Raw genomic sequence first — 26,265 nt, 5'->3', positions numbered from 1 at the left:
AGCTTGCAATTCCTAGATATTTTTTGATTCTCTCAATTAGACGAACACAAATATATTCTGCTTTGCCTGGGATAACAAGACACACCATGACAGTAGACTGGTGTTAGCTGGCAGCCCATTGTACGCTCCTTTTGAGAAGGCTTTGGGCCAGGAATTAGCTTCAACATAGTGCCTTACTTTGATAGAATTTTCTTTACTTGACGGTAGGAGAGATCTCCCGAGTATTCCTCAGGTTGACTGCCTCATGCCCCTCCTCTTCCCTGACAGGGCAATTTTGAAAAGCTCAGGTTAGACGTCACCTCTTCCTGAAGATAATCATTTATTTTAACTGGCATTTCAATATTTGTTGGGCTTATTGATTTTTGTGGGTTTCTGATTCTAAGCAGCAAGGTCAAAAGAAATGGTGATTTGGCATTCTACTTAGGAAATAAATATGCTGAGGGTTTTTCTTTAGTTTTGCTTAGACCTATAAATAATAGCATTGCATTTCATTATTTTCCAAGTGCGTAGGAATCACTAGGAAGTGCTGATGTTTCCTTCAGACTCTGCGTTTGTCCTTGGCTGCAGGTGTGAATGGAAACAGGTGCTCCGAGTCTTTCTCCCTTCTGGAGAAATACAGAATCGGGAAGGTCATTGGCGACGGCAACTTCGCAGTAGTTAAAGAGTGTATGGACAGGTGAGTGGCTCGATCTGCTCCTCCACAGGTACAGTTCTCCCTCTGGAATTAGAAGTATCTCGTCCCACTTTCCTTGGAGAATCTGCCCCTGGGGCCAGCTCTTTGGCATGGCCGTGAGCCTTTTGGCAGAAGACAGTTATATGCATAAAATTGTTTCATATGAATGTGGTCTAGAAGACATATGAGAAATCATCCCCCAGCCTAGAGCTACAAGGAAGAAAATGAGCGACTGTGACCAGGCTCTGCTCCGTGCATGCTGTGCTGCTTCATTGAACCTTCAGAGCAATGCTCTCACCCAGTGCTGGGCTGATAGACTCATAGCTCTAGATACAGGAGCCATGACTGTGAGAGCAGGAGCCAACTTTAAAAAAAAAAATTATCTTTAATCATGTTTACAGTCCTGTCATTACCCCTCCCATTCCATTCTCTGACGGTTCCTCATCCCCAGTCCTCCTGCCCGCTGTCTCCAAGAGGCTGATTTTTATAGTTTGTGGCAGGTTTTCTAGAAGGTTCTGATAATTACAGTTCATTCATTCTGTTGCATCTCCAATGAGAGCTCACTGCCCTTGATATATCACTATTATATAAGAACCCCCCTGTTCTTGAAGCTTTTTTTTTTTTTTACAGAGCTCTGGCATACAGATTGCTGACCAAGAAACACTGACATGTCTAAAATGTAGCTTCTAAGGATCTGTTAGGATGTGGTTTATAATACCAGGGGAACAATTTAAATGTTACTTTTCCAGGCCGGGCCTCGTCCCTTTGGCAGAAGCAGCCCCAGATGAGAGAACACATACTCTCTAAATATTTCCTAAGAAGATGGTGATGCTGCTCTCTGATGCACTGTTTGCATTTCAGTGTTTTCAAATTCAACTGTGCTAATACTGAGTAAAAATTAAATAGTATTAGATTAAGATTCTTCTGTCTAATGAGGGATTTCTTTAGTGCCAGGCAGGGTCTGTAGGGTGAAATAACATACACCAGATCTTGCTGAAGATACGGAGGAGGGCTAGGGACTGAAAGGGCAAGGGTTTAACTATAGACTGAGGTGGCTTGTAAAGAGACATCACGAGTCAAGTTTTCTTTCTCCTGTTAATCTGATGAATTTTTCTTTATCCTTTCTCCTTAGAGACCATCTTGAGATTTAAGGAAAGAAAGTTTCTTTTCTTGGTTGATACGACAGAACTTAAATACTTCAATATGAGTTAACAATGTAAAAGTAGATTTAATTAGCCTGGCTTTTCTTTCTTTTCTTTTTTTTTTTTTTTTTTTTTTTTGCAGTTCCTTCCTCCTGTGACCCCTTTCCACACTGACTAAGAGGTGCCTGTGCTGTACAGGGAATTAGGAAGGCTGGTTTATTCTGACTTGTAGCTTTAATGGTTTTCCTCTGGTTATTCCTAGGTCCACTGGAAAAGAGTTTGCATTAAAGATTATAGACAAAGCAAAATGCTGTGGAAAGGTACAGTATACACAAGCACTACAAAGAGAGAAAAGAGAATTGTGGGTTCTCAGGGAGGTGGTCCAGTGGGGACTCGTGACCTTCGATGCAGGGGAGAGACTGCAAGCAACAGAAAGAAAATCGATGGTTTTCCAGCCTGCTGTTCCAGCCAGCTTTTAACTCTAGGATGGTAAATTAACCAATCTAGGTTATAGCTATATAGAAAATGTAAAACTCATCTCTGGGAGATTCCTAATCTCAAATCCAACAAAATGTAAAGGCTAGAGCTGAGGACCATGAATTGTTAGCTAACCTACTCCATGCTAAGAGTTAGCGGTATAGCTTCAGGAGGCTGGCTGGCAAAAAATAAGGTTCCTGAACCAGAGACAAAAGACTTTACTGCAAAGGGCAGTGTGGGTGACCAACTTGCTCTTGTTCCAGATGATGCCCAGAAGCCCAGTCAGACCACGCATACTCATGGGGTTTGTATAAGACCCGAGGAGCCCCAAGTTTGAGCCACCTCCAGTCTTATGAGGCAGCTGCTGGAAAACCCACCCAGGCTTTTTGCTACAGGAAATCATTAGCTTCATTATCAGGGCCAGGAAATGATCTGGCCTTGTTCCTGTGTTCTGGGGGTGTTTGCTACTTAGATACCCCTGGGAGGGACATTTAGAGCAGTGGTCAATGCACAAACACAGTGAGTGACCCATTTTTGTCTGTCCTGTTATCAAACTGGAGTGGAAAAGGTCAGCTGAGGACAGTCTGCTAGAGGGCAGTAAATACTCAGGGTGACCGAAGGCCTGTGGCCATGGCTCTGTGATGGCAGATCTGTTACAAGACAGGGCTGGGGAGTAGTATCTAACACCAGGGGGAGCTGCTGCCTGCACATGGCTACCAAGCACCAAGCAAGTCTGACATAGGCTAAAGTGCACACTGGATTTTAATGACAGACTGTGATTGTATGACTATATATGACTATATAGTAAATTTCTCAGTAATCTTTTCCAATTTTACTATCTGATAAGTGTGTTTTAGATAGAATGGGTTAAGTTACATTTTAAATTAATGTTTCCTGTTTGTGATATTTTTTTCAGTGTGACTATTGGAAACTTTAGAATTGCATATTTGGACTACATTGCAATCCTGTTGGAAAGTTACTCCAGGGCCAGAGTATACAAAATGTAATCTGGTCTTCACTTCTTGCTGTGTAGCCCTGGACAGATGTTTAGTCATCCATGTCTCCCTTTCCTCTTCCTCTAAATATGTTGACTGACAGTGTATACTACGGCGGTCAGTGGGGTTGAGGAGTGGGGAATAGGAGGCACGCACAGAGGCTCCAGCATGTGCAGAAAGAACGGACATGTGTTACTGTCAGTGTTGTTAACATGCCAGGGGCTTTGGAACTTAAAATTGTAGGGTGAGGCGGGCGACAGTGCTGACTTATATTGTGGAATTGCCAAAAAACAAACAAACTGATTCTTAGTGGACATTTATGAAATTATGTGGTTTTAACAGAAATTTTAAAATAGTATAAACAAGTTATAGAAAAATCTTCTACCCAGGTGACAGATTTGCCACCTAATATTTTCTCTTATAGTTGTCAGGAAAGCAAAGGTGACAAGATGACTCTTTTCTGCATGTTTACTTTTTGTCCAATTTTATGTGGTTTTGTGTATTCTTTAAAACATTTTCATTTTTGTCTCTCTGTATATATCTATTTATATATGTTGAATGTTGTATATATACATGTATGTGTATTGTATGTGTACATGTGTGTTGTATGTACAGATGTATTGTGTTGTGTGTGTATGCATGTATGTGTATGTGTGTATACACATGCCAAGGACAATTGCCTCTGTCACTTGGGTCCCAGGAATCAAACGCAGGTCTTACGTTGGGCAGCAGGCACTCTTACCCACTGAGCCATCTCTTGCTGGCCCTCTTTGCTAATGCTTCTAATGATATTGATAATTGTCGAAGTTAAAAACATTTTCTCTATATGTAGTTGTTGGTCTTTCTATCTTTGAAGTAATCTCCTGGTATAGGGAACCATGTTCTTCTAGATATTAAGGATAACAGTTAGGATGTAAGCAGCTATATTCATAGTTAAGGACAATTGTATGAAACAATTTACTCTAATATGATGACTACCTCAACACATGGGGATGTCTGGATTTTTGTCCTTTACTGAATTTGTTCTATTTTTGCAGCTCACAATCTTATGCTTCTCTACATTTTTATACTTTGCATATTTGACCACCAAATTTCATATCAATATTATATAAAATTATAATTTAAAAGCTTGATGTTACGAGTAAGTTGATTTTTTTCCACTGTAAAATTATATTTTCAGATAAAAATGGCTTAGTTTGTTTACAAAGTTTTAGGGGATCATTGAGTCATTATTATGGGGAAGGCTGCTAACCTCTGCTTGTGGGTTTTATATAGAAAATTAATATGTTGAAAATAACCACCAGCTTGGGAATATAGGGACTTCACACAGTCGTGACTTAGAGCCCTTGTACCAGCTGTACAGAGAAGGAAGCAGAGACTTGGATTAAGTGCCTTCCCACAAATCAGCCGAGGCAGAGGGCGACTTGAGTTTGGGTACAGCCTGTGCTTTGCCAATCTGCCGTGTACCTCTGTGTTTCAGCTTGTTCATTTTTCATGTAACAGGAATCTGGGAAAATATTTCATTCATTCTTACCTCCTGTTTCTTCTAATATATACAATCACTGTTAGAGTAAAGTACTCACCTGGGTTTTAGTGTGTGTTGTGTGTGTAAGACACAGTGCTAGGAGTGGGTAAGTCACCACAGGAATTGATGCCAGTTCTTCCGAGCATGGGCAGAGCTCAGGAAAAGCTTGTGGAAGAGCAGTTGGTACCCAGTGAGCATTCCAGGAAGCAAAAAACATTTGAGGAGGATGGAGACATGGCTCAGTGGGTAAAAGTATCTCCCATGCAGCCTGGGACCCTACGTTCCCAGACCCTGTGAAAAACAGGCCATGTCACTTCTACATCTGTAATCTCAGTGTTCTTAAAGGGAGATGGGAGCAGCCAGGAGAATCTCTGGGCGGTCATGGGCCAGCTAGCCTGGCATACATGGCAGAAAAACAGCTAAGGGCCTTTTTTCTCAAACAGGGTGAAGAGATTCCTGAGATTGTTCTCTGACCCTTCATGAGTGGTGTGACTCACACACACAGACACAGACACACACACACACACACACACACACCCCTGTATACAGAAGAAACATTTGAGTTGGTCCTTGAACCAAGTGGCCAGAACAGACTGAGCAAAGGCCCAGACTTTGGTCTCCTCACAGCTGCATTGACAGAGGTTGTTGAGGAGGCTGTGGTATTGGGTTAGGATTCTTTCTGTCCTGTTCTAAGACCGCTCATTCTAAATGAATATTGACTGACTTTCCACAGTAAAGAAACCCCTAACTGTCCTTTTCTCTTCACCTTATAAGTTTTGTATTCATTATCTGTATGTTACAGGCCCAGACAAGACACAGATCCAAAAGCATATTACACTAGTTTTGAGCTTTTGGAATAACTTGCCACACAGTTTAAATCAACAGAAATTATCCCAGTTCTGGTTGCTGGAAGTCAGGAATATACACTTGCTCTGGGGTCTGAGCACACTTCCAGGTGTTCGGCAGCCTTAGGCTACAGCCGTATCATTGCAGTCTCTCCCCATCTTCACATTTTCTTCTCTTCTGGGCTTTTATGCTGCTCTTGCATCCCTGTGAATTCTCCTGCCTCTCTAGAAGGCTGCTGTGGTTCACTTGGGTTAGCTTGTTACTAGAGGGTTAGCTGTCTCTGTATTGCTCAGCCCCCCTTTCCTAATAAGGGAAATCCTAATAAGGGATCCTCCTCTCTGGAGGATCAGGACTGGATGCATTTGGGTGACTATGATTTAATTCCACTGCATGTGCAAAAACCACATAGAGTGGTTTGAACACACTGTCCTGCTTGCTATCTCATCCTCAACAGTCTAGCTGCCAGCTAGGAAGCCACCGGTGGACAATGTACAGGGTGTGTTGTATGTGGGCATGTGTGCATGCATGTGTGTATGTATACCAGTGTATATATGTGTGTGTGTGTGTGTGTGTGCGTGTACTCACACACTTGCTTACACATTTGTAACTGTGCTGTTTGCTAGGAAGTGAGGCAGATGCCTCTAGGACTTAGGTACTCCAGACCAGCCCACCAACGGACGACAGTAGAAGCTATGATATTTTCTACATGTGGGAGAATGGATGTTGGCAGCCTAGGAGAGAGTCGCCCAGCTCAGCCTTGATGGAGCAGGGAGGCTCTTCATGGGAAGGTAGAGTCACTCCAGCAGGGCTCAAATCTACTTACATTCTATACAGAAAGTTTGATAAATAAGTTCTGTGGAATATTTTTTACACAGTATAGTAAAAGCTACTGTGGGTTGCACAAGACTTGGAGAAAACAATCCTGTAGCTTTACATTAGTGCTTCTGTTTGGCTTTGCAGGATAGTTAGTTTGAAAATGGTGGCTCTCACCCTTCCTAACACTGCAACACTAACACAGTTCCTTGTGTTGTGGTGACCCCTATCCATAAAATTATTTTTATTGCTACATGATAATTGTAATTTCTTACCTTTATGAATTATAATATAAATATCCGTGTTTTCCAGTGGTCTTAGGCAGCCCCCAAGGGGGTTGTGCCCTACAGGTTGAGAGCCACTGTTTTAAAAGGCTTATTTCTTTATAGTCAGGCATAGAAAGCAGTGGAGAGCAGAGAAAAGCAGCTTCTATGTCCCAACAGGAACCTTTACTCTGAACTTAGATATGACCATTGTCAAGAGCAGAGCAGTACGTTCACATGTCGCTTATGTGGAGACTGTTGCCCCAGTACTTACTCGGTGTTTGAACTTGACACTGCCGGTAGCTTTCTAACACTGCCGAGAGGGGTCCCACAGTGGGTCCACAGATGTTTTGAGTACCTTTTGTTGAAGGGTTTCTGGATGTGGTAGATAGCATATTTTAACTCCATACAAAGAGCTTTCTTTACACTGCTGACACAGTTTATAAATTTGCATCCAAAACTTCCCTGAGAATGAGTTTAAAGACTCTTAACATTGGGCATAATGAACAGACAGAATATGGGGTTGAGGATGGAAACTATGACCTATTTAGTTTTAGAATGAGCTGACTGCTCTTGTCTTTGCTTCCAGTAGAGTGAGACAAATTCTTGTCACTGCTTTTACATCTGATTCACTTGGTGTGAATAAGTGTGGTTTACTGTGTCTTCTGTGTGGCTACAGTGGCTGGCAGTACAGTCGCTTTCCTGGATTGGGGTCCCAGTGTGTTGGCTGGTGCTTTGTGCTCGTGCTCTGGAGGGGGCGCTGTTCCTGACTTCCCAGCCATTGCTATTTAGGCTTTGAAAGACTTGGACTTTGAAAGACTTGAGACCTGAAGCATTCAGGTAACCTAAGTCCCCTTTCCTGACAGGGTACAGATTCTCCTGACATAAAGCCCATGCGGCTCTTCATGTCCAGTTGGCTTGTTCCCGTCTTTTCATCAAAAATAATACTGTCATTTTTTACAGCTGTCATCTTTATTTTTAAAAATTCCAGCTTGGGTCTCACTCAGCCATTCCCCTTTCACAAGCAGTGATGTCTAGTACAAGAGATGTGGATTTAGAGGCGTGAATACTGGAGTTACACTCCCACCTCCAAGGACTGACATAAAACTAAGAGTCACAGTGTTACACAAAGCCGCTGTCTGTGGCTGGCAGTCAGGGTCACTTTCTAGTAGACTTTCCAATTTCTTATTTCTTGTCCTTTGCCGATGTTTATCCCGTGACGACTTTGACAGGCATAGAACGTTCAGTGCTCGAGACTTTCAACCCACCATGTGCAGGAGCTTGTAGTAGATTTTATTCTCTCTGTTATTTGTTCATTTGTCATGATTTATTCTTCAAACTATTGTCAGGGGTATTTGAATTAGAGTAAAAACATATATGTATATGCACCAAAGATACAGAAGATACGGGGAAAACTAGAAATGATGTCTGAAACTCGGGATCAAATGCTGTGTCAGAACACCAGATTTTGCTCTGAAGGTCATGGTAATAAAGGTCAAGGGCAAATTAAGCATTGCGCACACACACACACACACACACACACACACACACACACGCACGCGTGCGCGCGCACACACCACATACACACCATAAATGTGCAATATGTACACATCTTTAGGCAGTAAATGGTAAATCTATATAAAAACATCTTATTTCAGCATTTAGAATGTCGAGGAGGTCAGCTAGCAACTGTTATACTGTACTTTCTAAATTCAAATGGGTTTGCCTTTGAAGTTAGTGGGGATGCTCACATGCAGCCTTTGGAACAGAAAGGTCACTGTGTATAACTCGTGGATAATTTCTTAATTCTGTAAGTGAGCATTTTATTACCAAGCAGTCCTCACTCACGTCACTCATCAGGGCAACACTGAGGTAGTGTGTTCAGAGGAGAGGTGGTGTGTGGCTCGGTGCCTTCCAGATTTCTGAAATACGAAGTGTAAGGAACTCCCATCTGGTGAATGACTTCATGCCCACTCATAAAAGAAGAAAGCTTACTTTTCATGCATGTTAGCATAAAATTAAAATTTATATTGGTAACAGTCAAGTGTTTTGATCTTAGAGCTTGAGTGTCAGATTTTCTTACATGCCCAGTTGTTGGTCTTCATGAAATACTGAAGTTAGAAAGTGGCTCTGGTCTTCCTGCCTTACAGAAGACACTGTGCTGGGTGGACACTGTCTTTACTGTCATGGCCTAGAGTGGAGTCATACACTGTATATCAGTTCTGGGCATGCTCAAAGCCACTTTCTGTAGTGGCTTGGTCTTGGCAAAGAGATATTCACTAGTGGCCTGTCCTATCCCTGGGGGAGCTAAGTAGGCAAGTGTGGTTGTCCTGTGCCAAGAGACATGTCTTCCTTGGCATCAGAAATAAAGACTGTGATGTACTGTCCTCCAGGCTTGGGTGGCAGAGCAGAAGGTTCTGTGGTTTTCATGTCCCTCTCTACATCCTTTGTTTGACAGGAACATCTGATTGAGAACGAAGTGTCCATCCTGCGCCGAGTGAAGCACCCCAACATCATCATGTTGGTTGAGGAGATGGAAACAGCAACTGAGCTCTTTCTAGTGATGGAACTGGTCAAAGTAAGGATGGGCAGGCTCCTTGGTGTCAAATCCCAGAGCATGCAGCGCTCCAGAGGAACCTCATCAGAAAACTGTTCCACAGCCTCTTAACCTCTGTTACTCAGACACATCAGTTTCATGCATGGCCCTTTCTTCATCTGCTGCAAGCTGATGTGACACCCTTCTTATCTCAGAGGACTGAACTGTTGACATTTCGATGCATCTCTTTCTTTATCCTGTAGGGTGGAGATCTCTTTGATGCAATTACTTCTTCAACCAAGTACACTGAGAGAGATGGAAGCGCCATGGTGTACAACCTAGCCAATGCCCTCAGATATCTGCACGGCCTCAGCATTGTACACAGAGACATCAAACCTGAGAATCTCCTGGTGTGTTCAAAATCTCTGCTATTTCATTTTTAACCCATGCTTCTGTTTTAAATGCTTGTAATGCTATGAAAACATCACAGCACAGAATAACATTGAGTAAACCAATACCACAGTGCTGAACAGAGAGCACACAAAAGGCACTCTAGAAAAACCAGCAAGTTCAAGTTTGTTGGGGTGTTTTACATGCACACATAAAACCCTAATGAGCTTCTTGAATCGGTGTGCACATTGTTTTCTGGACATTAGAAAGTACATTTTCACTTATCTTTGATTATGTTGGTCAGCTTCATGCTATGATAATGGGACACCTGCCATAATTAATGTGTAAAGGGAAAAGGGTTTCGGATTTGGGCTCAAAGTTCGGAGGTTCCAGTCTAATAGAGGTGCATCCATTGGCTCAGGCCTCCAATGGGATTGGCTCATGGCAGTTCTGAAGAGCATGAGGTAGGGCCAACTGCCCACTTTGTGATCCAGGAAGCAAAGAAAGGGCGGAAGGGAGACTCAGGGACCTTTGAGGGTTTGTAATGATGTAAAGTACCCTGCATGAAGCTTGTCCTGCTAACGGGTCCACCTCCTCCCAGCCTCACCACCCTAAGCATCAAACCTCGGACACAGAGATTCTGGGGTCCTTGGCCATCTAAACTTATGGCAGCGATACTAACTGAAGAACAAAATTGTATGGTGCATAACTTTGAAGAATAAGATAGGGACAAGTAGAAGCCCATGGGTAGGAGGCGCTGACCAGGTGACTTCATGTACAAACAGAACTTTGGAGGTAGTTTATTCCTCTAAGCTTTGTAGACACGGAAATTGAAGATATGCTATATTTCTTACATACTTGAAAGTGTCATGTATTCTATTATACAAACTGAAAAATAGTTTCTACTATGAGGCTCAGTGACCTTGGTCTGTGGTCCTGGTCTGTTTTACCAGCCTCCTGACAGTGTATAACCCTTTTCTCTTCTGATTCATGGCACTCACCTTTAACCTATATTTAACATCCCTTTATGCTGATCTGTGATAACTAAAGCTTATCCCCTGGGGAAGAGTTCTTGAGATTCCACCGTCAGGAACTGGGGAAGCTGGTTGGGAACGCCATCTAGTCTCTCCATCCTCTGCAGTCAAGGCTTCACCAACAGTATTAGACCTCCATCTCTTCTGTCGGTCTTAGTCTGTATTCATAATATCCGTTCCCATCATGGCTAACCTCCTCATCACTGAGCACAAGTTACACCTGCAACATCACCCCAGCATCTCTGAACGGACTGCAGTCATGGCCTCTTCTGGTTTTTGCAGCATTTGCCACAGGTTGTGATTTTATATGCTCTGATCTGTCTCCTTCAGACTGTAAGTACCATAGACTGGAGGTCTCATGGTCTTCTTCTGTGTTTTCATGACTGCGCTAAGCAGGTGCATTGTGGAGGTGTGGAGTGATCCCTGGTGGTGGCTCTCATCGTCGCTCAGCTAGCTGGCAGCTGAATAAAGATTATAGCCAACCTTTAGTAAAGATTGTTAAAAGCAATATGTGGAGGCTGTCTCAGGGAGTTTTCTTCAACTTAGGCTGAGCAGCAGTAAACTCAGGGTTAGCACAGTCCATTGCTCTGACATTCCTCCTTGGTCACAGCCTTCTCGGCAGCAGCCGCAGGCCCTTCCTTTTCAGGCTTTTCAGGACTTCTGTAGTAGCAGAGGTCAGGCATGCTCTCCCTCCGTTCTACCTCTTAGGAGATAGAACCATACATCTAGCACAGTAGACCCCACACACAGTTAGCTCCTCTGTTATATGGGATGGCAATGTCTCCATAGCAAGGGCATCTGTTAACCATGGTGGGAAGGCCAGCATAAGATGCCTCTAAGAGGCTGGCGGTCAGCTCGGGCTCTTAACAACATCAGGAGGCATGACTCCTGGAGGCTACCCGGATCTGGTTAGTGAAGGCCCCAGGCATGATGTAGCTATCATGGAAGTGCTCTGTGGCAGCAGGAAACTCCAGCACAGCCTGCTAGCTGATTTTCCTGGAGGAGATGACCCTATGTCAACAGGGCTTCTCATGTCTGGGCTGCCAGCAGAAGCTCCCAGGTCCTTTTTAGTCTATGACATAATGCCATCAGATCCTTGGTTGCCATGCAGTCTGGAAATCAGTATTGCTGCCATCTACATGTAATCTTGCTGCAAGGAATTTAAGGACATTTTCCTCTTTCATTTGCAGGATACTGAGGGCTCTGGACATTCTATAAAAATCTTCCTTTACAAGATACACTAAGAACAGTACCATACGGAGCCTGCCTGGGTACCACAGAAAGGCAGAATTCTTTTCTTACTGTCTTCTACCTTGAGAGATTTACACAGGTTTAGCATCCATAAACCCTAATCTGAAATTCAGACGCATCCAAAAACGTACAATGAGCGTTAGGCATGGCGGTACATGTCTGTAATATAGTGAGTTTGAGGCCAGCCTGAGTTACCAAGTGAGAGTCTGTCTAAAAACAAAAGAGATGTTTTGTGTGCCAGCATCTCACCAAGTGGAAATTAACATACTGTGGAATGTCATTTCATTCACAAAATAATTTAAAATACCGCATGAAGTTATCTTCAGGCTATGTGTTTAAAGTATATGTGAAACATAAATGAGTTTTGTCGTTGGTATTGAAGCCCATCCCTGAGGTCCTTCATTATGCTGTGTTCTAAAGTGTAAGACACTGTTTCTGAGCATTGTTGTTGTTGTTGTTATTGAGATTGTGACTCACTGTGTTTTCAAGGCTGCCATTGAATTCCGAATTCTGGCATTGAGTTCAAGAGATTATCTTAGCTTCTCAAGAGGCTAGGACTGTAGACATTTTTTGTGAGTATATGGTACTAAGACTGTGGGGTCAGGCTCCAGAAAAGACCGTAGCAGTGTACACATTTCTGAGCCACACATGTGCCAGCTATGCAAGCCCCAGTCATGTGTCTCTCCCTAGATTTAGTCAGCAGGTTGGCATTGCACTGAAGAGACAGTACCATTGAGGTACCACTGAGACACTAACAGTGAACACCCCACACGACTCTTGCTCTCTTCCAGTCTGGGAACTAATGCAGTTTTTAAGCAGCAGGGCATTCTGACATCTGATTTGCATTCCCTTGCCTGGTATCATAACTTAAAACCCTGCCAAAGCAGATGTATGGGTCTCTGTGTCAGGGAGCACAGAGGTGGCCATTAATGCTGTGAGTTACAGCCCGGAGCTGCCCTGTCATAGTTAAGTATGGAGACTAGTGATAAATCCAGTGTTTCCAGGAGTTTGGGGACAGAGGAGAGAAGAGGTTGGGTTTCTCATGGTTGATGTCCTTCTAAATCATTACACTGGCATTTTATTTAGAGAGCATGAGGGATTCCCTTTGGATGCGAGACCTGTGTTCCTCCCACTTCTCAGCTTTGTATTCTGCCAGCTGCTTGACAGAGCATCTCTCAGTGTGAGGTGGGCCATTTGTACATGGCAGGGCTGGGGTTTTCACAGTTGTCTAAATTCATTCAGAATCTGCATTTGAGGCTGCCAGGGTTTTGGCTTTGTTTTGCTGTAGAACCCATTGCAGGGTGGTTTAGTGGGACAATGAAGGGTCCTGGCTGCAAAGCCTGCTTGGTAGCTTATGCTGAGTTCTGTGAGCCTCAGTTTCCTTGCCTGCAAAATGCAGGTAGTGTTTGTTTTTCTGGTTGGCCAGTGTGGTCCCAATCGAAGTCTAGTGATGTGCTTGAGAGAATAGGTAAATTTGAATAGTTCCTGAGGGCATCAGTAACTGTCAGGAAGCCTTGAGAACAACATTCATTTGTCTCTCTGGGATAGTCATTTTTCCTCCTTTTCTATTTGCCAGGCCTTGTGTAGGGTGGGCAATCTCTCTACCTCTGATCTCCACTCCAGCTCCACAGTCAGTTGCATAAAGCAGAGCCTAGCTAGCCTCCTGTGTGTCTTTGCCATGCAGATATACAGCGGTGTTTAATTTTCCTCATAGATTTGAACAGAATCTCAGCTAAGATTTAAAGGTTATTAATACATTGCATGTTTTCTTCTATATTGGGAGGAGATGATTCAGCTAAAGCACTATTATTTCCACTTCTATCTAAGCCATACTTTCATGGTTAACCAAGGAGTCCCAACCAGTCAGCAACTGTAGGCTGCCCACTCCCTTTCAGTCTGTACTTCTGCATCTGACTCTGCGTTCTATAGGGGATGTAGAAATGCAGCTTCTGAGACTGACAACAGCCTCTCAGCACCCCACACATCTCTAAATGGAGGATTTAAATAAACAGTTTTATGAAAACAGTAACTAATGACTTGTAAATATGAAATAGCAGTGACATTACTGAGACATTGACTCATGATACAGACATTTAGGAAATTGTGCTTATAAATAAATGCTCTGATCACTTCAGTAGCTCAGAATTTTGTCTACTGTTTGGGTTTCAGTAAATGTACCATAAATCCTAACTGTAATTATACTAGATTGTTCTTATTAATGTTTACATTAAACACTATGGATGGAAAGCTGTCTTGTGTGGCATGACTAAGAATCTCCACTCTGTAGCTTCAAGCTAGATCATTTGTATATTTGTGTATGTTTCTGCTGTGTTGTGGGGTTCACACAGAGTGATACCTACCTTAGAGGGGTTCAGAATCACTACCACTAACCCATGACTCTATAAAGTCATGAAAGGTGTGCATGAGCTGTGTAAATACTATATGTAAACATGGAGGATGCTGTAATGTCCCAAAGGAAGAAGTGTTCTGTATCAGAGAAGCAGGAAAGGGTAGTGGGACGTCAGTGTTATAGGGAGCCCCAGGGCCTCTGTACTCACTGAAGTGTAAGTCACTTCCTTCAGTGGCAGATGCTACTCGCTGCTTTTGTTGAAAAAACATCGCTTTTTAAATATTTTCCTTCTAAAGTTTGTAGTAGTTGAAATGCAAGTCCAGCTCAGTAGTAAAACACAAGGAGAGACAAGCTGTGTTTAAAATACAAAAATAGAGTCTTGCATATTGATTTGGTCTGTGCAGCTATTTTTCTCTGAAGTTTGGTGCTTTCAAATGGACACACAAGAGAATCTACTTTGGCAAGTTCGTTTATCACACAGCCAGTCCTCAGTTAGCTGTCTGTGTGTTCATTGGCTTCCAAAGTCGTCTACTTGTAATGTTGTTTCCTGCCTTTTATCTCTTAAGGAAAGTTTGCTTGGATCTAAGGTAAATTGTTCTCAATTATGTGGTCATTGTAAGCACATGGGTCTGTCTGCAAGTATAATAAGCCATAGGAAGGGAGCTAAAGTAACTCTCGGGGCTGCTCCTGGAGGCTTGTTAAGGCTAGGGCATTGTAGGTCACGTAAAATTTTACCTTTGGAAAACACAGTTGAGCCGAAGTCTCTGAGGAGATCTCTTGGCCCTTTACAACAATGGTTCTCTTACCAGAAGAACTTTCTTTAAACATTGTAAAAGTCAATGTGTCTTTCCTGCCTAATTCTGAGGTCCCTCCTGCAGCTGTTTGAGGGAAGGGGGAAAGACCCAAAACAACAGCAACAAAGACTGATGGTTGTTGGCTGTTTTCTGTTCCAGGTGTGCGAGTACCCAGATGGAACCAAGTCTTTGAAACTGGGAGACTTTGGGCTGGCGACAGTGGTTGAAGGCCCGTTGTACACAGTCTGTGGCACGCCAACTTATGTGGCACCAGAAATCATTGCTGAAACAGGGTGAGATTCTGCCTGTCTCTGATCGTGCTTTGACATGGGTGACAAAGGCACATAGTTGTCGACGTTGCTCTGTGTCATGTGTATCCTGAGAAGGAAGACTGAGGAGCAGAGAGATGTAACCTGCACTGTGAGCTTGACTTCAGGGAGTAGTTTGCTCTTATCTGGCCTGCGGGGTGAAAGGCGATCACTGATAGGCCTTTTCAGAAGACAGCTCCCCCTTCTGGGTGGCACTAATAAAGACTTCAGCAGTGAAGCACATGCTCAGGCCGGCATTACCTGCTCTCCCTCTGTTCCAGGTATGGCCTGAAGGTGGATGTTTGGGCAGCTGGTGTGATTACGTACATACTTCTCTGTGGATTCCCACCATTCCGGAGGTAACTATATTTGAATAATACATTCCCAGACACTTACCTCCTGGCAGAAAGGACCCTAAGCCAGTAAATAAAATTACCAGTTTAAAGTTATATAATACACCTTTCACTGTTTGTCTTAATTTACAGCCTACTGGTGGAAACTCATATTTTGTCTTTGGCGTTTTGATTTTTGTTTTTGTCTTTGTTTTTTTTTTTTTTCCTTCCTTCCTTCTTTCTTTCCTTCCTTGCTTTCTCTTTTGTACGGGAGCTTGAACACAGGCTTGTCCATTTGTGCACACTCTGCCTCTGAGCTGTCCCTAGCCTGACCATACTTCAGATATGAGACCTTTGCTTTGTGATATGAGGCCTGTGAGCTCTTTGGCTATCATTCCATGAAATATGTTTCTAGTAGACTCTAGACTTTGCTGCTTCTGAAGAAGGGTAGAATTTAAAGATCCTTATGTAGAAAGCTGAATCATTCAGGTGTACTTTTTGAAGTTCTTGGTATAGGTGCCACTTTTACTTGATTCGAGAGCAGCGTTTTAAACAACTCGGTTTTGATATGAAATTTCTAAATCACCCAACTTCGATCTCATAAACCAGGAATGCTTTATGGTAGTTTTAGTCCTTCATGTAACATTTATTATCTGAGAAGTGAAGTTACAGAAAATTTGGCATCAACTGGCCTGACACTTGGCAGCTATGTGCTGGCCTGGTAGAAACAGAGGTGAACACAGCCAGCCATGGAAATGCTTGCCGCCTGGGCCAGCCCAGCCATTGGCCCAGGGCTGGGCCAGCCACACTGGCTTCTGCTCTTTTGATCTGTTTCATTTCCTCTGCTGCGGCTCGGACTGATTTGGAAGCCGCAGTGCATCTATCTGCTCATGCATGGCTGCTTTTCTGCATTTTATTTCCACTGTCTCCTTCACTCTGTTTGGTGAGCAACAAACTCGGTGTGCCAGGTACCGTTCCAAGTGTTGGCAGTAGTTCACAGGCACATCCTCAGAGCTGTGGTTTCAGTCCATTTCGGCTGCTGTAAGAAACTGCCACAGACTATGTGGCTCATTAGGACTGGAAACTTATTCTCACAGTGATGGAGGCAGGAGATTTACGACCAGAGCAGCAGCAGGCTTGGTGTCTGGTGAAGGCCTGCTTCCTGGTGGTGCACAGCCATCTTCTCTGTGAAGTCACACAGCAGAAAGGGAAAGGGCAACCTCTAGGAACTTCTGAGTGTCTTGTCTCCTCCTCTTCCTCTTTCTTCTCTTCCTCATCCTCCTCTTCCTCTTCTTCCCCCTCTTCCTCCCCCTCTTCCTCTTCCTCCTCCTCATCCTCTTCCTCCTCTTCCTCCTCTTCCTCCTCATGATGTTGGGGGTTGAACTCAAGGCTTCCTGCTAGGCAAGCACTCTACCACCGAACTCTACCCTCTCTAGGGACTTTCCCCAAAGACACTACGATTGTATTTATGAAGGCTCTGTTCTCATAACCCTGGCTGTCTCCCAAAAACCCACCTTGTAATGCCTTCCAAGTGAGGATTAGGTTTCACCATAAGGAGTTTTGAGGAGTGCATAGTAGTGGTTAATGTTGTATTGGGTCAGGGAATGAAAAGTATTTTTTCTCTCTAAACATTTGTTATGAAAACTTCCTGGAGAAAGTTAGAAAGTTTAATTTTTTTTAAAATTCTCACACTTTCAGTGAGTCCAACAATGTTTTTATTGATTATTGATCATTGCTGTGCACAGAATGACAAAGAACTGAGAGTCTGCTTTTGAAGAGCTTAGGGTATAGAAACATGGAATGCAAGAATAATGACCAGAAGCAACTGGTTGGGTGTGTGTGATTGGCCAGCTCAGAGATGCTAAGCATAGACTAAAGGACTCCATGTGTAAGGCAGAAGGGAAGAAGTAGAGGACGGGTAATTTGTGGTCTGTTTTTTACAGTGACTTACTTGGGCCCTAGGCTGGTTTGGGTGATGTTGGGTTTTTTTTGTTTTTGTTTTTTGTTTTTTGTTTTTTTTTTTTCCGGGAGTGGCTAGTCAAATTTGGAAGGATGGTGTGAATTGCTAACAGGTGGTAACAGGACGGGTTAACATGGAGTTTTCATGACTTACCCATGTATAGGAAGGGAAAGGGACTTGCAGGGTTAGCATTAGGGAATGTATGCTCACTACTCCCTCTAGTGTCCATAGTCTCCGGTGCAGCCAGGGAGAGCAGGGTTTTTACTGTTACCCAAGTGAGGGTCAAGTTGGATAAGTTGGATGTCACTCATGGACAGCATCAGCATCATGAGATGGAGAGGTGACTTGGGCTGCCTAATATCAGAAACCTCTGGCTATCACACTTTGCAACTTCAAGAAGATGTTTTTCCTCTTTGCTACTGAGATAATCTATGATGTGAAACACCTCTTCAAGAAGCGTCTTTACAGCACAGACCTGTTATGCTGATCTCACAACCCACTGTTACGGATGGCATAGTTGTGACTCCAGGGCTGGGGAGGGAGCTCACTTGATTGGTAGACGGCTCTTGGTTCAATCCTCAGCACTATGTAAAACCCAGCATGGCAGCACTTGCCTATAATCCTGGAACATAGGACATGGAATCAAGGAAGATAGGAAGTTCAAGGCCACCCTTGGCTATGTAGCAAGTTTGAAGTCATGCTGGGCTACATGAGACCCTGTATCAACAAATAAAGCAACTATTTCATGTTTTATAATACATATTAAAGCCCTTTAAACAAGCACTTCAAAGTGCTCTGACTTTTACAAAGTCTGTGTTCAACTGACAGCTTTTGAACTGAAGTTGTGATCGGAAATGTACTGCTTCCTTTGTCTAATGGCTGTCTTTCTTCTTTCAGTGTCTTTGGGTTTTAGCTCCAGCTTGCTTGCTTTCTGTTTGTTGGTTTGTTTGTTCTTCTTATTTCTTGAGCTTACTTGTCCCTCACCCCCTCCTCAACATCAGAGCCATCTTTACACAAATTGGTTTTCAGAGACATCCAAAGTTTTCCCAAGAAAGAATGTGCTACAGTTACTGACTAAAGCATTTGTAAGGTTGTTCTGAGATTCCTGGTCCATCCTTTCTCAGCCCAGCCCCGCCCCGCCCCACCCCACCCCGCCCAGCTCTCTCTGTCATGCGCATGATCATATATGAGGGCTGTGTCTGAAATAGCTAACTGACATTATCAGGTGTTCTTCCTGAACCTTTTATTGTCTGTCACTGAGACTGTTTCTGTTTAATGGGCTGTTTTACACCCATGGCCCTGTCATCTCAGGGATATATTTTAGAATAAAAAAGCACCCCCTCCAGACCTTGTAATATAAATGTGATGATAAATCCATTGTGGATTCAAACAGAGTAGCTGTTTGTACCTGACTACCAGGAAGGATGGACTGCCTGTAGGGCTGTTCTTCCACTGGGTGCTTAGCTCTGGACATAGACAGTGCTGATCCCTGGACTCTCATTCTATCTGTTTAACTCTCTGGGGTCCTTTTTGCTGGATCAGGCTATGTTGCTTAGATTCCATGGACTGTTGTGAATGGTGGATGCAGATGGACTCCAGCTTTTAGATCTGTATTGGCCAAGTGATCAAGTCAATGTCAGCTCCCCGTAACTCCAGGAGTAAAACGGGGAGATGAATGGAGTAGTGGGAACACTCTTGAGAGTCGGTCATATGTATGTCTTCTTCTAGCACCATCTGCTGTGTAAGCTCTTACTTCTAAAGGCTTCTGTGAAGTCCCAGTGGGTTCTTCTGTGCAGTTCTCACTTCCTTTGAAGGAGCACTGAGCTGACCACAGCAAAGGAGAGAAACCGTTGTGTTTCCTTACAGACAGTTGTGTGCACCCACTTTCCAGATGTGCAGTGGTGACTTCTCGCCTTGCCCAGTTGTCCCACCTGGCCCTTGTTCTCAATATACCTTTGGCTGTCTGCGCAGCCAAAGCAGAAGTCTCACAAACGCTTCTCTTGAGTATAGCAGTCAGCCATGTCCCAGTGAGAGAGCCCTAACAATTGTCCCTAAACACTGCTCTGTGTCCCTTTTGAGAAAATGGGAATCAGAACCCTAAAGGCTTGGCGGAGAAATTCTAAGAAATTTGTAGTCTTCCCAGGTAATTGCTGACTTATACTCCTGGATTTTAATTTTGATCCTACAGCATATTCTGGGTTTTCTGTTGGGGCTTGTGGTGGACCAAGAAAGCTAAGAATGTTTCCTGTTTCTATTCCCGTGTTCACCACACACGGGGACATTCCACATCCAGAGTCTCTCCCTTCCCTGTTTTCACAGTTCAACCAAACGTCAGGAGCCAGGGATCCATTAGACCCCATATGTGTGTTTGGGGAAGGGCCAAGCAGCTCAGGTTGGGTGACGCCCAGTTGAGAGCATCCAGGGTGCTTTCCTTGACTGAGCAAACCTAGCTGGCGTCAGTTGGAAGTATTTGCTTTCTGAGACAAAGGAAAGATGAGTTGTGGTGGGGAGCAAATTAAGTCATGCTTTTTATAAATTTAGGTTCTGAACTCTGATTTTCAGTGAAAAAGTGGAAGATTGCGTAGAAACCTTCCTGCGAAGGAAAAACTAAAGGTTGCATAGGTGCTGCCGTTCTGCACTTAGGCATGAGTTCTGGCGGAACTGCTAACCTCCCCCTGAGAGTTTCACTGTTTGTAATTCTGTATTTGCTTGTGATATAAATATAGACATATTTCTATAGAGAAATAAATATATATATTATATATACATACATATACATGTGTGCACATATGTATACATATATACATGCATATGTATGTGTGTATGCATGCATGTATATGTGTGTATATGTGTTTGTGTATGTGTATATATATTATTTTTTCCTTTTTTTCTTCCTGAGATGGGCTCTGGCTATATTTTGCCTTGGTTGGTCTTATGCTCAAGTGCTAACCTTGCCTTAGCTCTCCAAGTATCTAGTTCTGGAGGAGCATGCCACAATACCTCGCTTTCATTTTAACCATTTACAAGCTTGTTCTCTGAGGCATTAAGTACTCAGCCTTTCATACCATCCACTACTGAAGCTCCCCCTGTGTCGTTGTCTGTGCCTTTGGTTCCCAGGCCTAGGAAATGTCCTTAGGCTCATAGTCTAGAAGGAAAATCCTGTTGTCACCATGTAGCTATGACACACAACTGAGCAGTGACATGCCCAAACCAAAGAGCCTCTACTCTTCCTGTCCCTCTTTGTGACTATTCTTCCGTTTCTTTGTCACTAGTGAGAACAATCTCCAGGAAGACCTCTTTGACCAGATCTTGGCTGGAAAGCTGGAGTTTCCAGCCCCCTACTGGGACAACATTACAGACTCTGCCAAGGTACTGTGTAGGGCTCTTCCTGTGTACGCTGTAGGGTCCTAGCATGTGGGGCTGTAGCAGCCCACAGCTTGGGGCTCCCGAGATTTGACTTTTAATATGTTTCCTTTCTGTAAGTTTATATAATGTCCTATAGTGTAGTCTCCAGAGTCTCTAACTAGACTTTGAAACATGGACTAAAATTCTGTCCCTCCACTGCTGTTCTAACCTCTGTAAACATATGTGATGAAAGTGGAAAATTCAGCAGTATCCTGTGGAGTCAGGTCAGAGATCCAGAAGTCTTAGGAGACAGTCTGGGATCGCACTGACTAGAGGGAGACGCTGCTGACACAGGCAGTGGATCTGCCGGTTTCACAAGCCCTGACCATGTGGGTGGCTGGCTTCACTCCCCAGTGGCTGGGCTGCAGTGTTGGCTTTTGACTTCTGTATTTATGCTGGAATCACCCTCTTTCTCCTCCTCTGTGGTCTTCCCTCCCCCTTTCCTCCCCTTTCTTCCCTTTATAGGAGTTAATCAGTCAAATGCTTCAGGTTAACGTTGAAGCTCGCTGTACTGCAGGAGAAATTCTGAGTCACCCCTGGGTGTCAGTAAGTACCCACATTCCCAGGGAATGAAGGAATTCATGTTGTGTGGTCAGCAGCATGCTTTCTTGCTGTGTGTTTTGCACAGACACAGTTGTGCACTTAAACTCTATGGCAGGTAGAATGTCTGTCCTAATGATCAAGTATCATGGGAGAAGATGATACTGGAGTCGCCGTCTGCTTAGTAGCTAGTCTGTCCCTTGCTGGACCTCAGTTTACTCATTTATGGAGTGGGGGTTGGCTCTGATGCTCGTTAAGAACCCATTCCATGACTTTGTTCTAGTTTTGGGGTTTGTGTTTTCCTCAGAGATGAATGTATTTCAGACTATGACCTCTGTGTCTACATGGCATGAAGTCCTGTGGACTGGAAGGAGGTAGCAGAGAGGATGTGGTACTGACCACATGTTTCCCCTGGGCAAAAAGAACTAGAAGGGAAGTCCTGAACACTGAGTTCATCAGCCACAGGGCTATACCGCTCTGTCTCCCTCCACTCTTCAGACTGCTCCCCTGGGCTGAGACACAGGTTGAGGAGACACCACATCTCTTTGTGAGCAATAAGGACAATCAGCTGAATGACTGATGCCCTAGGGATGGAGCTTGAGCCTTCAGCATGCAGCGTGTGTTCTCTTGCCAGTTTTGTTTTGTTTCGACTTAAGAAATGGGGTCAAACATTAGGCTCACGTCATGTTCCCTCCTCAGCCTGCCGTGTAATCAGAGCTATAGCAAGGTGGCACAGCACGCATAAATTCTTCATGAAAATGATAAACTCTTAGTTTTTATGTTTCCATGGGGTGACTTGTATTGTATTTGTCTTAGGAGAGGGCCTGAGAACCCTATATGGTGCCATCCAGAGGAGCCTTCTGCCTGAAGGCTTGAGGCATGGTGCTGTAGAATTCTGTATGTTTCTGCCATGCTGAGGATGGAATATAGGGTCTCATGCATGCTGGTCCAGTGCTCTTTCATGGTGTTCTACAACGGCAACAATTATATTTGAAAGAATTGAACTTCTGTTCTTCTGGCTAAGATGAGCCTGTTTAGAACGACGTCATTCGGTTGATGGTGGGCATAACTTAATGAGCAGCTGAAGCTGAGGATCCAGAATCACTGTGTTTGGTTCTTTTCTGTAGGATGATGCATCCCAGGAGAATAATATGCAAGCCGAGGTTACAGGTAAACTAAAACAGCACTTTAATAACGCACTCCCCAAACAGAACAGCACCACCACCGGGGTCTCTGTTATCATGGTAAGTGGGATGCCGAGCTCTGGCTGGCAGAGCTGGGGGCTTCTGGCCTGGCTGCTGAGCTGGAGTTGTCTTCTAAACTAGATAGCCAGTGTTCTGCTCATGGAAGCTGGTGTCTTCCATGTTCCTGTTTCCATGGAGCATTGCCTGGCATGTGAAGGGTGCTTTCGGCCCTGTTCCCTAGACTCTGCATGGCAGCGAGGGGCCAGGGGCCGGGAGGAGACACAGAACCGCAGTGATAGGCAAGTGCCAGGGAGCTCACCTCTCACAGCTGCTGCTACATCCAGGGAGGGATTGCAGTCCAAGCATGGGCAGTGTGAGGAAGCAAGGCCCAGCCTCTGATTGAGCTGTGGTTTCTTACAGACTTTGGATAGGAAACAGCCAAGTTAATAAACTTCACTTTTTAAAGACTGTTCAGTTAAAATAAAAATAGTTGGTGTGTTTTTAAACCCTTAGAAGTATTTTTTACATCACTTTTTTATGGTTAGAGTTTTATTTTAAAAGTAACAATGATCTGATTTTTGTACTTCTTTCAAAATACTTAAGGCCACGAATCTAAATATTTAAACACACACAAAATGAAAAGTAACATTAAGGAGAGCCAAAAGAAAGTACAGGACAGAAAAATAAACCCAAGTAAGCTCACTGATGTCTGGGAGTCGCTCTGAGCATCTCCCACCTGCTGGTCAGCCAAGGTACAAACCAGCCAAGGTCTCCAGCAGCAGTGTCTCTGTCCTCCTGCCCACGCACAGCAGACTGCAGACACACAGGGCCGGGGTGTGGGTACACCTCTCCAGCGGCAGGTTCCTGAGATAGGCCGTCCCTGAAGCTCTATCATTTGCTTCTAGAGCATCCTTGTGCCCTATGGGAAAGGTTCTCAGTATTCCTCCCTACACTACTGGAAACTCTGACTGCACACTGTAGTCTCAGAAAGTCTGGAAAACATGGGAGTCCAGGAAGCCACAGAGTGCACACCCCTTATGGACACAAATATTCTGCTGGTGGTTAAGCACCTGCAGCATTCCTGATCCCTGCTATTGGTGACACAGTCCCTTCTTCCAGGCCTCTTGTTCATTTGGTAGGCTGCCTCCCATTGTGTTCCCTGCTGGGATCTGTGTGTGTTTCCTCCCTACATAGCTTGAGTCCACAACTTGGGCTTTGTGCTGCCTTGTAAGACTCTGGGGTGCTCTTTGGTGAACACAGGAAGGCTGGAGTCCACAGCAGGAGGATTTTTCAGAGATTCTTTTTTGAGACCCAGCCTGTGAACAGAAGCTGGGTGCATCTGCACCATGCATGGTGTTGTAGGCAGCTTCTGTGGAAGTGGAAGAGAAAACCATTAAGAGTCAGCACTTGTGCTAGGGGTGCAGCTCGGTGGCGGTGTGTGTGCCCCAGTAACCTCCCAAAGGATATATTCAACATCTTGTACAGTCTTTAAGAGAATTTGATAGTCAGAATTTTATATCATGTTAATTAGATTTCTAATCTTCCAGGACTCGTTAGTTTTGCAGCCCTGTGCCCCGCACTTAGGAGAATTTATCCAGTGGGTCGCTGGAATTAACGGCCATTAGGCCTGTTCTCTGCCTCCTGACCACTGAAGCTCAGCTGAGGGTCTGGAATGATTGACAGTCCTCTTGGGCCAGGTGTAAGCCGTGTAAGCTGCACTGTGGATAATAACACAGAGAACCTCTCACCACTTACAAATAGCGGTTTCCCCTTCCTAATGGAGTTAGTCAGATGTCAAACCCTTGAGTTTTAACAGGGTGTTCCCGAGACTGAACAAACCTTAAGAAGGTGACTGTATAAAAATTGTGTGTTGATGTATATGCAGGAGCTATTTGGCACATGTTGGTGACATCCAGCTAACCACATTCTCTGCCTAAGCCTACAGATTGTGAGCAGTGGGACCTGCATTTAGAATCCACTGGAGATATCCCTGGGACTTGTTTCTAGCAGTCTCTGTTCTCAGTGGTTCAAAAGCCAGCCTGGCAAATTTTGACTTGGCCCCAAAAGTAGCAGAAGGCTTCTTGCTTGTCCTTCCCCAGCTCAGGGCTGGGCCTATATGTGGCTACTGGGTAGAACTTGTGACACACTTCTGGGTCCTGTGTCATATGTATCATGACTGTACAACTGAGAACAGTTTTTAAAATTGTTTTTATATATAAAATAACTACACAATGCCTGTCTCTGGCATGAGTTTGTCATTACTGAATATATGGTCTCAGTAGCAGAAGAGTAAGGTATGTTTGTAGCTGAATGGTTAATGATCTCTGTGCATAATTTAAAGATGAGGTCCTTCCTGTCTCTTGTCACCTTGGCATGTCCCCAAAGCAGGTATCCGAATAGTGTACTAGGGTAGGTAGGGCTGACTCAAAGAGGAGAGATACCCAAGTGACACTGTTGTCTGCATTTCGTTTGACAGTTTGATTTGACAGTTTGAGAGACACTTCAGACTTTCGTTCTTTCCCCAGTTGAGACTATGGGAAATCTTGAAGCAGATCCTGGTATTCAACACACTGCTCATGAGAGCCACACCTAACTTTCAGGCCCTCTTCCAGCTGCATGCTTGTCTCAGACTCTGGGCCCTCAGCTTCCTGCTGGTATGGGTCCTCTGAACCCACTGACCTCCTTCTGGCCAGCCCAGCACGCCTTTGGGGAGCTTTGTGCTAGAGTTAGCTTGTCAAGTCTGTTCCTGCTCAGGAGCGGAGCCCAGCAGTTCTGTGCCCTGCTCCTATTTACATAGGTGAAGGGCATCTTTCTGCAAATGACGGCAAGGGATGAGTATCTTCATGAGGTTTTAGTGCTTTGTCCAGAGCTGCAGCATTTTTATCAGCCAGCCTCCAGGGTAAGAACATGATCATATCAGAAAGAGTGCTCTCCCTGACAGTGCTTAGTGCTGACGGAGGACAGTGTATTTGCGAGGTGGCTTCTTTGTCCCAGTGAGGGACAAAAAAAAAAAAAAAAAAAAAAAAAAAAAAGAAAGAAAGAAAAGCCTCAGAGACTAGAAGGGGCCATCTTGTGGCAGAGAAGGGAATGACAAGACACCTCCTTCCATGGTCTTGCAGAGGGAGAAACATTAGCCAAAAGATACATTTTTTCCACCCAGAGGCTCTTTGCTTACTTTGGTGGCATGGGGGTGGGACTTGGGGTTATTTCCTTATTTAAGACAGACAAGACTTAATTGTGTCGCTTCTGTTGAAAGTAAGTCCAGTTTCTGTCCCTGCTTCTCTCCCCTCCTGCCTTTCCTGCTGCTGCATTGCTTCCCCTGACTAGGTCCAAGGCCACGGTACGTACTAACTGCACCGCGAGCTTCCCTCTGCCACGCATGCTCGTGTTCTCTTGGCCAGAAGAGAAGAGGGGAAATAATCAGGGCAGTGTGGTTCTCTTCTACCC

The 26,265-nt window shown here is 44.2% G+C and overlaps 1 protein-coding gene across 13 annotated transcripts in view; it reads left to right on the top strand.

The window, feature by feature from the left end:
* The window catches only part of Dclk2 (doublecortin like kinase 2), a 129,856-nt gene that overhangs the window by 101,222 nt on the left and 2,369 nt on the right, over window positions 1-26,265 (top strand). For 4 of the 13 annotated variants that reach the window (XM_034500072.2, XM_034500071.2, XM_034500073.2 and 1 more), the window contains 9 exons: window positions 568-676; window positions 2,078-2,135; window positions 9,193-9,312; window positions 9,534-9,680; window positions 15,249-15,382; window positions 15,679-15,756; window positions 20,962-21,058; window positions 21,560-21,640; window positions 22,762-22,878. In XM_034500072.2, the coding sequence (XP_034355963.1) occupies window positions 568-676; window positions 2,078-2,135; window positions 9,193-9,312; window positions 9,534-9,680; window positions 15,249-15,382; window positions 15,679-15,756; window positions 20,962-21,058; window positions 21,560-21,640; window positions 22,762-22,878 (941 nt within the window). Of the gene's footprint in view, window positions 1-567; window positions 677-2,077; window positions 2,136-9,192; window positions 9,313-9,533; window positions 9,681-15,248; window positions 15,383-15,678; window positions 15,757-20,961; window positions 21,059-21,559; window positions 21,641-22,761; window positions 22,879-25,294; window positions 25,864-26,265 lie in introns of those variants that run through there. The other 9 variants (XM_076932615.1, XM_076932614.1, XR_013109896.1 and 6 more) reach the window with 8 other exon arrangements.

The sequence above is a fragment of the Arvicanthis niloticus genome, chromosome 4 (genome assembly GCF_011762505.2).
Source record: "Arvicanthis niloticus isolate mArvNil1 chromosome 4, mArvNil1.pat.X, whole genome shotgun sequence".
NCBI classification, from domain to species: Eukaryota; Metazoa; Chordata; class Mammalia; order Rodentia; family Muridae; genus Arvicanthis; species Arvicanthis niloticus.
This window is presented reverse-complemented; position numbering and strand designations above follow the sequence as displayed.